The 13200-nt window shown below is 45.0% G+C and overlaps 1 protein-coding gene across 1 annotated transcript in view; it reads left to right on the forward strand.

Annotated features, from left to right (window-relative positions):
- The window catches only part of SLC13A1 (solute carrier family 13 member 1), a 28073-nt gene extending 26226 nt beyond the window's left edge, over window positions 1-1847 (forward strand). The window contains exon 16 of the mRNA XM_078601514.1: window positions 562-1847. Coding sequence (XP_078457640.1) covers window positions 562-696 — 135 coding nt within the window. The 3' untranslated portion in view covers window positions 697-1847. The remainder of the gene's footprint in view (window positions 1-561) is intronic.
- The last annotated feature ends 11353 nt before the right edge of the window (window positions 1848-13200 follow it).

Below are 13200 nucleotides of genomic sequence, written 5' to 3' on the forward strand. Positions count from 1 at the left end.
TTTTGTGTGCGTGACTTGCGTGAACAAAGACGATGACCATACCTTGTTAACGTCTACATTATTGGAACCTCATTTGCCAGTAAAAATATGATAACTGTTTTTTTACCCTTCTATCTGGCAACAAAACTGACACCTTTTTACAAGGAGTCATGTTTGCATAGACCACAATACCTGCAGTCATAATGCAAACAAAAAACATAACTCTGATAATGTGCACCTTTTGGCGTCATCTGGTCCAACCCATGTGAGACGAGGCTCTAAGGAAAGCTGTCTCGGGTGTGGACCAATCAACTTCAAGGACAGTGCACATTATCAAAGTTGTGTTTTTTTGTTTGTATTATGACTGCAGGTATTGTGGTCTATGCAAACATGACTCCTTGTAAAAAGGTGTCAGTTTTGTTGCCAGATAGAAAGGTAAAAAACCAATTATCAACGTCTACATTGTTCCAGCCAAAGGTGAAAACGTTGTTGAAACAAAACTTCGACCAATCTCATTTTAATTAATTTACACCCCCCGCCCTGCTCCCAACCCCCCCCCCGCTCTCTCCTTCCCACCCCCAGATGAAGGTCGGCTTGGGGATTAACATCATCGGAGTCTTGGTGGTCATGTTGGGCATCTTCACCTGGGGCATCCCCTTGTTTGACCTGAATACGTATCCCGACTGGGCACCAAGCACAAATACCACAGTGCCTTGAAAGTTTGTGGAAGGTCGGGGTAGCACAGTGCACGTCACTGGACTCTTCGAAGCCTGCGACGGTTTGCGAACGCAAGGCATCGCGTTGGTCTCTCAAAGTTGTGGACGAGAGAACGAAGCATTGTTGATATGAAAGCAGTCTTCCCAGGGCAGTTTGAATGTATTTTTTTTGCCACTGAATATTTTTTTGGAGGAAAGATTGCTGGAACTAATAAACTATGCCTGTGTGTTCTGAACAATATCATGAGGTATATTATTTTCAATTGTCTTCAACTGAATGTAGCGCGGTTCATTTTCTTCCATCTACTATGTATTTTGAATGCACTTGACATGACACATGTGAGAATCTATTTTGGTTGTTAAAGTCCATGTTCTGGACCTTTATTCAAATCTTGATAGATCACATGATAATGTCGAAAAATGTAGCTTTGCACATACTTTTAGATATTACTTGCAACGACAACGCGTAAAGAAAGATTTTAGAAATACAGAGAAACAATGCTTGTACGTAAATGATATTAATCAGTAAATCCAGCATATATGATGTGATTAAGACTGTTTCAATTAAATTATGGAAAAAATACACGAGTATATTAGCATTTTTTTACAGTATAAACTTGTATTTTCAAAGAAAACATCAGAAATCAATTATTTTATCACGATCGTTTGCATATTGCACAGGTATCCACGATTGTTTTTGGGTTGCACTGCGTCTTGCTTTGCATGACGTCTGACGTTTCACTCCACGTCCTGGGAGCTCATTCAGGAATTGAAATTCTTCGAAGCTTTTGCCTAGCACATGGAGCGAGTCGTCGTCAGACGCAATGCCGTACAAACACGCGGTAACAACCCGAAAACGCATCGTAGGGCTAAGAGTTTTGATTTCAAGTAACACGGCTGCTTCCAGCAATGAAAGGCGTTACCAAATCATATTTGGTTACCTGTGAGTTGTATTGACAGGGTCTATAAGGTGCTGTGTTGTGCATCATTAGGACTAAATGATGCAAGTTCGTCTTTGAAACTGATATTGCTGTAAACTGTTTGTAATACAGATCTTGACGACCTCATTTGTAAATATAAAGAGAGCATATTACTCCTTTATTCTATGTACATAATTTCGTAGAAAAAAAAATAAAGGCTTCTTGTTTCATAGACAGTTGTGTTCTGTGTCTTCAGGTCATACAAAAAAAACACAACTCTACTTGCATAGACTTGACACTAAGACGGGACAGTTATAGAATGACAACAAAATACTTCTAATTATTTATCCAGGAATGCCTCACTTGCGTCTCCTGGTTCGGCATTGGGATATGACGTTGATGAGCACTTGCCATATTGGAGGAATCTGGAAAATACTCGAATGCCTGTGACATCTGGGAAAGTTGGTGGTCACCCCATTCAACAACTAACCAGGCTTGAGCTTGCTTAAGCTCCTGCGATCCGATGTGCACGGTTGGCTACGCACAGTGCGAAAGAAGTTCAACAAACACACATGTATATATATACATGTTGAAGTTGATTCGGATCAGAGAACAAATAATAATAAAAAACGTCATCATCGCTTAAGGAACGTAACAACAACAAAAAACTCAACGCATTCTTCACAAGCCTTTCTGGAACGCATCCTCGACGTACATAGGAGTGTTGCTGGGTTTGCTATTAGGGGCACAGCACGTCACAGCCGAATACAAGGCACACAGTAATATGGCAGTGATGTTTGATTAATAATACAGGTTTTTGGGTTAGATCGCGTAAGTATAAATGTCATGAAACCCTCCACCACCCGACACGGCCAATCAGTAAGGGATTTGTCACGTAAACAACAACTACTTCAGCTCACCGGTGTGTTTGAGAGTAAATCCACAACATTAACAGTTTGAGTAGTACGACGTTTCGCTGGTAATTACATCTAGCATCATCGGGCGATTTGCCAGAATAGTGAAGCAATCCTCTTGCGTCCGATCTTAAACAGAGCGACGTCATCACTGAACTCATCAGGTGCAGAGATCAGAGGCGGAGGAGGGGAAGGGGTATTGTAATTATATAATAGATTAGTAATCATTTAATTAGTATGTGTTTCCTCTCTAAGGAATTGTAATTGTAAGATGTATTACTTAATAATACGCTTCCAGGCCGCACTAAGCCTGTAGCTGTCAGAGTGGTTAAAATTATTTGGAGTTCTCTCAATTTCAATGGATTATCGAATTCGTCTTGGCCAGTAATAATTCGTTTTACACAACACTTAAACGTTATCAAAATCAATTGAGTGTCCTTGTTGGCAAGCATGTTCAAGTTCAAGTTCATTTATTAGGTATAGCCCTGTGAGCTATTCGGCTTTTGAATCGGGTGCAACCGCAACAAACAAAAAACAAAACCATGAACAAAAAAACATCTTAAAGTGAATATGTGACTGAGTGCAAACAGAAAATCCAAGAAAAGACAGCAAAATATTGCCGAAAAAATACCGTACACCAACGCTGTGTGCAAAAATCTCAGTGGGATGCAAGTCAAACAACCAACAACAACCACAAGACAACTTAGATTAAGGCCATCAGTCTAACGCTGTACTACAACAAACATGGCTAAACCAATACACTTTTCGAAATCACCAAAATAAAGCCGTCCCCAGGAACCCGCGGGCAGACACCACGGGGTGGGGGGGCGATGAGGTCATCGGGCGACGCCGACATTTAGCACTGCAACTGGCGACAGTTGTGTTCGAGAGTACGGCATTAAATAGTTGGTGTCCTTGCTCTAGTTAAGATCGGATGTAGGTGGATTGTTTCACTATTCTGACAAATCGCCCGATGATGCAGGATGTAATTAGCAGCGAAACGTCGTATTTCTCAAATTGTAAATGTTGTGGATTTACTCTCCAACACACCGGTGGGCTGAAGTAGTAACTAATTGGCGCGTTTTGTTTACGTGACAAATTCCTTACTGATTGGCTGTGTCGGGTGGTGGAGGGTTACGACACATTTATACTTACGCGATCTAACCCATAAACCTTTATTATGAATAATATTGGTCGCGAAAGCCCGCTACGTGTTAAAGTGATGTATGATGTTTGTATGCTGGCGTCCGAAAAGCAGAGGTGGGACAAAGTCATTGTTATGCAAGTCCAAGTCGAGTCGCAAGTCATCAAATTCATGACTCGAGTCTGACTCGAGTCCAAGTCACATGACTCGAGTCCACATCTCATAGGTGGGACAAAGTCATTGTTATGCAAGTCCAAGTCGAGTCGCAAGTCATCAAATTCATGACTCGAGTCTGACTCGAGTCCAAGTCACATGACTCGAGTCCACACCTCTGCCGAAAAGCGAAAGTGTTCGCTTCGTGGCAATGGATACTTCACAGACTGCTCGATGTGTCTGTGGCTCCCGGTCACCGCAGCGCACATCAAGAAATAAGAAGTTATGCTGTGTCGGTTTCACTCATGGAAATGGGCTGTTAGAACTCCAGTGTAGCAACGCACAGTTCCACTGGGTTAGATATCACAGTCGGTAGGATTTAAATGATAAATGTATGCTGCTTACTTGGTTTCTTCTCATTAAATTGCCAGCATCCTTGACATTGCACGTGCTGCGTTCACTTTATTGAGGTTCCAGATACGGTGTGCTGTTTTGTAACGTATCATCAAACACACCTGGTTTTAAACACACGCATGCATTCCTTCAAATGTTGCTGGCAACATACAAAGATAAGGCTTTGTTTGTAAAAACATTTTTTGCGTTGATTGGTAGAATCATGCAATGTAGATATGATGGCGATCATAAATTTTAAAAGTTCATATCACAGTTAATCAGCACAGGCTCAAAGGCCAAACGAATGCCAAATGCCCAGTAACAAACAGCACAATTTAAGTTGTCATACATAATAAAAAGGCAAACACATTCATTCCATGCGTTTTATTATGCATATAACTAATTGCGATGACTGTAATCCGGACGGTATAATAAGTCTGTTGCCTATGATTTATAATATTTGGATCTTTTTTTAAAGACCATTACGCAAGTTAAATATGTATTGGCCCGGGTTAGTACCGGTGTGTGCACGATTGCGTCCGAGGAGAACTGTTGACGTTTGTAGACAAAATGCTCCAATTCAAATCGCGTGAGGCAGTGTGATTGGACGTAACGTGTAGTTACGTCCCATCATGCTGACAGAAACCAACAATGTAACCGGTCTTCTTGGTTCTTTCGGTAAAGTCACGTAGAAGGGAAATAATAAAATAATAAAAATAAAACATAATAAAATAATTCTCACGACGTTTCGGCCACAACGCAAGGACGGCTGTTGGCGTTGTGGCCGAAACGTCGTGAGAATTATTTTATTATGTTTTATTTTTATTATTTTATTATTTCCCTTCTACGTGACTTTACCGAAAGAACCAAGAAGATGAATCCCTGCAATCACGAAAGCTTTAAATCGAAATGTAACCGGTGTTGGGCCAAACATCCCCAATGCCAAAATATCACGCTGCAAATTACTCAATAACTCATTGAGGAGTACGTTCAGGAACATCGTCCCAATTACGAAAACGTGGCAAGGAAACCCCTCGCACAAAGAGTCCTGAGACTCAGCGAGGGTTTTCTCGGTAAACAAGCATCATTATAATAAAACATCTCCGTGGTATATATTCTCATGAATAAATCAGTAACCACCGTGTGTCTGTCTACTCGCTTGGCGCCTTGGGGAAAACCACTGACCATCTCCGTGGAAGTCGGGGGGGGGGGGGGGGCATGCATTCATTTCAAATGCACATTTGCCCATAACTTTCCACGTAAAACACATGAGCGTGCGCTCCGTGCATTCCTGCATTAATTGGAATAAGTTATACACTAAAGATGCATATATAGTTTTGAAACAAAGGTGACCAGCATGTGAAATATGCAACTTCCCCTTTCACTGATCATGAATATTTAAAGGGCGATTCTAGATTTGAAGCTTTCGTGACTGCAAGGATTCATATTCTTAGGTTTTTTTCGGTAAAGTCACGTAGGTAAAAAAATTAAATTAATATTTTATTTCACTTTTATTAATTTTAATTTTATACCTACGTGACTTTACCGAAAAAACCTAAAAATATTTAAAGTGCGCGCTGAACACCGTCGCTCTAAATTAGGACGGTCTCAAGGGATGCAATGAATCAGAGCGAGGCGATCATCCACCAGTGCAACCCCTTGGCAGGCCATACATTTCATCAACTCTATGGGTGTAACAGTTCTTGCGGCTTTAATATGTTGTAAATAGTTTGGAAGTTTTACGGCGTTTGAAGGGCGTGCGGCGTGCGCTAGTTGCGTGCAAGAACGCGAGACAATGGTGAGCACCCGAAAGCCGAATACACAAGTTCGACTCCAGCACATCGCTTATCATCATCATCGTGTTGATGTTGTTGTTGTTTGACTTGCATCCCACTGGGATTTTTGCACACAGCGTTGGTGTACGGTGTTTTTTTCTGCAATATTTTGCTGTCTTTTCATGGATTTTCTGTTTGCACATAGTCACATATTCACTTTAAGATGTTTTTTGTTCATGTTTTTGTTTTTTGTTTGTTGCGGTTGCACCCGATTCAAGAGCCGATTGGCTCACAGGGCTATACCTAATAAATAAACTTGAACTTGAACTTGACTACGGCTGCCTCCTGTCTTGGTTTTCCCAGGATGGTTGCCTTTTTGAGGTGGCTGTCATGGGCAATTTGTAAGTCTACCCAGGACATTTAGAGTCCCGGATTTTTGTCAGACTGTTTAATAATGCATCACAAAAGGAAACTCATTTTCATGTACGAGTTCCCTCTTCTGGTATTGTGAGATATTTTTCTTCCCGTTATATGTTTAATGTTTTTTTGTACCTCCGAGGTGGCAACTTTAATTGTGACTTTACAGGACCTGAGAATGGTCTTAAATAGCATTAATCAGTTCCAGATATTGCATGCGCTCTGCTCTCCACCCTTTTCCTGATGACGACCGCTTGTGTTGCGATCGAAACGTCGTAGTTTTAGTTATTTTCTTTGAACCTATCTCCGTGACTTTACCGAAAGACCCAAAGAAATTAGAGAATATATACACATTGACAAAACAGCAAAAATCAACCTTCATTTTGCTCAGCTATTTCTCATAAGCCCACAAGATATTGTTGGATTCAACACCTATATGTGTGCATGTTGAATTCTGTCGCACCGAACGTAGCCAAGCTTGCGAATCGGAGGTAGCGGGGTTTGATTTGCAACGTGAAAAATGTGCACATATGCATCTGCATGTCCCTTTATTCACACTGCATGCATTTATGCATGTATTCATTGGTAACTGCTGCCGGTAGCTTTGGCCATGTACCTTTTGGTGTGGATTTTTTAAAATGTAAATTTGTGAGTGATCGCATGGTCAATGTAAAAAAACTAAAATGTCCACAGAAAATAATCATTTTGAACACACACCTGCAAAGTGATCATTTTGAACACACACCTGCAAAGTGAACTGGAGTGGATGACGTCACAACGTATGAAGTCCCTACAAATCTATTAAGTCCATACACATCCTTTACACATATATATGTGTGTTTTTTCATTGCAGCAGTGCTTTTGTTAGATCGTGTAAATATAAATGTGTCGTTAAACCCGCCACCACCGGATACAGTGAATTAGTAAGGTATGTGATGTAAACAAACGTGGCAATTAGTTACTAGTTCAGCACTAGCCGGTGTGTTGGAGAGTAAACCCACAACATTTACAATTCGAGTATGACGTTTCACTGGCAATACAACCAGCCTCATCAGGCGACAGCCAGAATTGTGGAGAAATCCTGTCTTAAATAGGAAGGTTAGTGTGATGTCGTCACTTGTGCGCCAATCAGGTGGGAAGACCAGAGATGCACTTCTGCGGCCGTCTGGAACGCTCTTCCTTCCGATATCAAGAAGCCACTGGAGCTATGCACTTTTAATTCGAGATTGAAAACTAATTTCCTTAGAACTGCTTTTCGTTTGCTGTGTTTCGTTTGCTGTCCTTCCCCCCACACCTCCTATTAGCACCGTTGGCTAGGTAGAGTGCGAAAAAAGTTCAACATACATACGTACATGGTGAAACGCTTTTGGGCCCAGTTGTAATGCTGGTAAAGTTTTTTTTGTGCGTGTGGCAAAATACGAGTTACGTGTCCATGACCGACGAATCATCTGGGCGACGAGTTTCGGCCATTTTGCCTCACCCTTGTATGCATTTACGTTTAACTTCTTTTGCACCGTACGTAGCCAACCCTGCTAATCGGTGGCGCGGGGAACGGAAGTGCGGGGGAAGGAACCCGTGTAGCGTGACCTTCTTAAAAAGGGGAGCAGGACAGTCCAGGTTTGACACACGTTCCGCAAGCGTTCGACGCTAGACAGGATGAGTAATCATACGACCCGCGTTTGACCCGCGTTTGTCTATCGTGAATTCTGCTTTAGATGTCGCCCCCTATTGCATTCGGAAAGGCTGCGACACACGTTGCTCGAAATTGTACATATTTGTGGAACAAAATGTGTAACTGGATTGTAATAATGAAGGGGGCTTAAGCCTTCAGCAAAGAGGATTCAGTCCTCTCTCGCATCGCCATTGCTGCAACGCTGTGTGGATGTGATTCCACGTTTGGTAGCTTTCCGCTACGTGATGAATTTGGTGGTACACACTAAGTGACTAAGCGATTCCACAATAATTATCATCGTCGTAAAAGTCACTATTAATTTGGTTTAGAATTTTTATTTGCATAAGTTCCAGCTCTGAGGATAATGTCACTGCAAAGTCCACGGAAAAGTGTGACCTCTATTGTGTAAATGATAAAAAATAGGCACAGAAAAGATTTCCAACAGGAGTCTTATGGCATAATGTAGATAGCAGAATTGCAATAACACTAAGAAAGGGGCTTTTAAACATAAAATGCAGTTTCTGCAGACACACACATACAATTGAGTGTTAGGGGATTATGGGACGCGGTAGCTTTGATTGGTATATTTATCAGCAAGGGACGCTGGGCATCTAATGATGTGATGCTGTATACGTACTAAATATATACCTTGGCGGTGGCTCTTAGAGTTCTGGCACTGTGTAATGGAAATGGGTAAAGATTCGCTGTGTGAGAATGCTGCTCGCTCCAATTTCAATTATACAGCCGTAATCACCTTTTGGGTTACAACATCAGGTTGGTAACATTTATCTACCTCTTGGCTAATGAAAGCCCGAAAAGCTCAATAATCTGATAAGCATACTTTATGCTGTTTTACGTAACACGTGTCTATCATTGGTTTTGTTTCCCGAAACAACTTTAAAATGACTCGCTAACTGCGAGGCTTATCTATATGACTAGACGCCTGACCTTGACACCGAATTTTAAACAGACGTTGTGAAGTGACGAAAATCAAACATCGACCACGGCCGATACTCGCTGGAAGTGACCTTGAGGCTCCCCAGCTGATGGGCTGCGAACTGCCACCACCACCCAACCTCCTCCTCCTCATCGGTGATCTGCTCGGGGTCACTGCGCTCTGGCCTGGTCGGGGAGCTCGTACACAACACCGCTCGGTGCGCAGTGAAATAACGAAAACATACTACGACACCACAGGCTCTCACTTGATACAGCTATCGTGCTGTGACGGTTCCACCTGAAGACGGAAGCTTGTGTTGCCTCCGAAACGTCGTGATTTTTATTTTATTTTACTTTTATTAATTTTAATTTTTTACCTACGTGACTTTACCGAAAAAAACCTAAGAATATACATCACAAGCTCCCAGTTCTGCCACCAGATATCCGCGGAGAGATGCGAACAGCCGAGGGAGGTGACACGTTTTCTTGTCAACAACAACAACAACATTGCCTACCCCATTGAACAAGACGTGAACGATATCACCTCGCCGCCGACCAAAGTCTCGATCGCCCTTCTGGGATCCACTGCGGCTGTCGCAAATTCCTTGAATCTCAACCAGATCCGGAAGATCGCTGTGGCGAGCAGAGACCTCCGAAATGAACACCGCGTTCGAGACAACCAAACGATCGCACGACTCCCTGGTTCTGACACCCCCCTGCCCCCTCCCCCTCCGAAGAACACTATGTGGAACCAGTGCCGGATGAAGCTAGTGCAGGACCTGTAGCATACGTTATAAAGGGGCCCTAAATATAAAAAAAGCACAAATATTACAAGACAAATTTTAACTCGCACAGTAAAGTCATTGTATTATTTCATTTGCTATCAGGCCAGATAATACAAAAAAATCGCTAACCTTCAACACCCAGACGTTCTTAAAAGTTGAAGGCGGTATAGTACTATAGTAATAGAGCAAATGCAGAATTACTGAACCGGAATTGATAGCTTTAACGCATTTAGCGCGGGGCCCTTGAAAGTGCAGGGCCCGTAGCATTTGTAGCTACTTTTGCCCACTAGGATATTCCGGCATTGGGTGGAATCATCGGCCGCGTCGAAAACATCAACGTGGCCGACGCACACGTCTCCTTTCATGAAGGGGAACTTAAAGACACAAGCGACGGTAGTGCGAGTGTGGCCATGCAACCCAAACTGTGGATCATACAGAGTTAAGCCACTGCAGTCTGCGCACCTTCAACGGGGGAGGAGGAACAGCGAAACGAAGTGAACTCTCTCCTGAAGCCCTCTCGTGACTCGCAGACCTCGAACATTGGAATTTAGCTCCTGAACTTATTGCCAATACGCAATAATCTAATCGAGATATTGCATTATTGCATGCAGCTGTATACGTGCGCGTGTGTTTGTGTTTAAATCGCATTGTGCGCATGTTTAATCAAATATATCAGCATTCTGTGTTAATTTTCTTACAGGTGTAACTAATTTGCCGATTCATCTATTCAATGTAGTCTTAAACTCCCCTTATAATACCTCCAATCACTTTTTGTGAAGAAAAAAGAAGAACAATCTATGATGTTTATCTATGTACGTTTGTTCCGTGTAATGGGTTCACGTGAATCCTTGCAGCCACGAGTGGCGCTACGTTCACGGTGTTAAACGAGGCAGACACATCACGCATACGCATGTGCACAGGATCGCACCTACGATTCGCACGGTTGGCTACGTACGGTGCGAAAGAGGTTCAACATACCTAAATGCATTCTGTGATGCTTCACAAAATGTGTTTGTCCTCGGCGTGATTGAACTTTGATCAATTTGGGCAATTCAAGCATTTTTATACCCAGCGATATAAATGGGCCCACTGCAGTCAGTTGGTTGGCAGGTCACGTTCAGTGGGGTAAAGTGTGAGTACTCCCACATTCTTGCAAAAAGTCAGGCCTAGCATGGAAGAGGACGGGAAAACGCATTCCTGCGGAGGGAGCTGGTAGGAACGTTGGGTTGCTCGGTCAATGGCCAGGGTCAACGGCGGCGTGGTGTATTCCGCAAATATGCCCGACTGTGTGGGCGGGCACAAGCCGGCGTGAGTAGGTTAAACGTTGAGTTTTATAAGGGCACCACGGGGTGAGCAGCACCTCCCCACCCAGCCCCACCCCTCCCACCCCCCACCCAGCCCCACCCTCCCCACCCAGCCCCTCCCCACCCTCCCCTCCCCACCCTCCACACCCAGCCCCTCCCCACCCTCCCCACCCAGCCCCACCCTCCCCTCCCCTCCCCACCCAGCCCCACCCTCCCCACCCAACCCCTCCCCACCCTCCCCTCCCACCCAGCCCCTCCCTCCCCACCCAGCCGCTCCCTGCACGACGGACACAATAATCCCCTGTGGGCTGGTGTAACCAGGAGGTTCCTACCAGTATAACATCAGGGGCTGTCTCTGGAGCTCCTTCTAGTGGATGCGCAACAGCGCTGTGGCCCAGCAGTTGCAGTGCTGCACCCTACCCGTACCACTGCAGACGACAATGTGTGGATGTGTGGCTGCGCATGTCAGAATGCGACGTCTAATGCGTGTGCGCTTGCGTCAGAGGTCGCAAACGGGTTTTGATTCCTTACCCGTACCCGTACCCGGCCGTACCCGTACCCTACCCGTACCCGGCCGGGTAAGGGTAGGGTACGGGTATCGGGTACCTGATTGCGACCTCTGGGATGAAGCCATGTTGTAGGCGCGGGTGGGTTGATTCTAGGAACTTGAATTGTGAGAAGAGACAAGACGTTGGGAAATGAGTCACAAACGGTTACTCACCAGTGACTCACGGTCTACCCGATCCCGTACGTGGCCGCACCAGGGTCGCAAACGGGTACCCGTTCCCGTACCCGGCCGGGTACGGGTAGCCGGGTATCGGGTAGGGTACGGGTATCGGGTACCCGGTTGCGACCTCTGGCTTGCGTGCATTATGCGGTGGTACAAGCACGGGGAAGAGTAGGCCAAAAATACCCTCAAGGGAGGGCTTTCTGAAGCTCCCTCTCGTGGAGGCGTTATCAGCCAGCAGCGGCGTTAGCAAGCAGCGGCGTTAGCAAGCACGTGACCTTGACACATTCTCACTGGCAAGCAAAAAAAAACTCGCGTTCCAACGTTGGTTTAATCCATCGTATATCCATCGCAAGTGTTTGCTTTTAGAATTCTCTCCGCAGGGTACGACGACTCATTTGAGCAGTGGTCCAGGTGGCTTAAGTTTTACACCTCTCTGGGTCCCATAACCGAGCCCAGCACACCGCCATCGAGATGCTTAGCGTGAAAATGACGCAGTAAATCACGTACATTAGGGATACATCGCTTTGCCGCAGATGGTGCTCCATTGCAGGTTGTTAACAGCCGCATCATTATAAAGTGGGGGGGGGGGTGGGGGGGTGTGTGCTGGGCGTGTGTTCTAATTAAGACATCTTCAAGATCGCTCGTCAAGCTAAAATTAGTGGCACGTTAATTTACGGCACTGTACGAGGGGCCGCATGAACGCTTGCACGATATGGGCCACGCTGGTACCATAAACCAGATATTTCGTTACCCCCCCCCCCCGCAATGTTCGTGTGCCCTGCCCTTCACCTTGAATGGCCGTTTTTTCCATTCACAGCCAGTATTTTAACCAGATAATTACATCTTCATATGTCAGCCGTGGTGGTGGTGGGGGGTGGGGGATGTGTCTAACGTGAGGGCAGGGTTGCAGAAGGGGGTCAGCGTCTCCAAATAGCCGCAGCCACGGGGCAAGGACCTGGACCCTCTCCGGTTGCCACCTCTGGGGCTACAAAAAACCACCGCACTTCCTGCTCGTGGGAAGAAGAACATCTGCCCAAATAATGGAAGAAGGGAGAACAGCGCGTAAATTGTCGTTTGGTTGCAACGACTACATTAGCGCCGCGCGGTTTCAGCTGAACAAGGATAGGGATGCGCAACTGACGAAAGCCGGGATCTTTAATGTCCCCATGGAAGTCGTGAAGTTATCTCGGGACAGCGGCTTCCTCAACAACACACAACAACAACAGAACAGGTGGCAAACGGAGCTCTTTCTAGCTCCGCACCCTCTAGGCAGTGCCCACTCGTGCGCTCTGTGCGTGGCCTGGTCTTTGTTTTTGGGCTTGGACGATCGGAGCTGACCGGGGAAGCTGCCCCCGCTGCCAC

The sequence above is a fragment of the Lampetra planeri genome, chromosome 16 (assembly GCF_965212315.1).
Source record: "Lampetra planeri chromosome 16, kcLamPlan1.2.h2, whole genome shotgun sequence".
Lineage (NCBI taxonomy): Eukaryota > Metazoa > Chordata > Hyperoartia > Petromyzontiformes > Petromyzontidae > Lampetra > Lampetra planeri.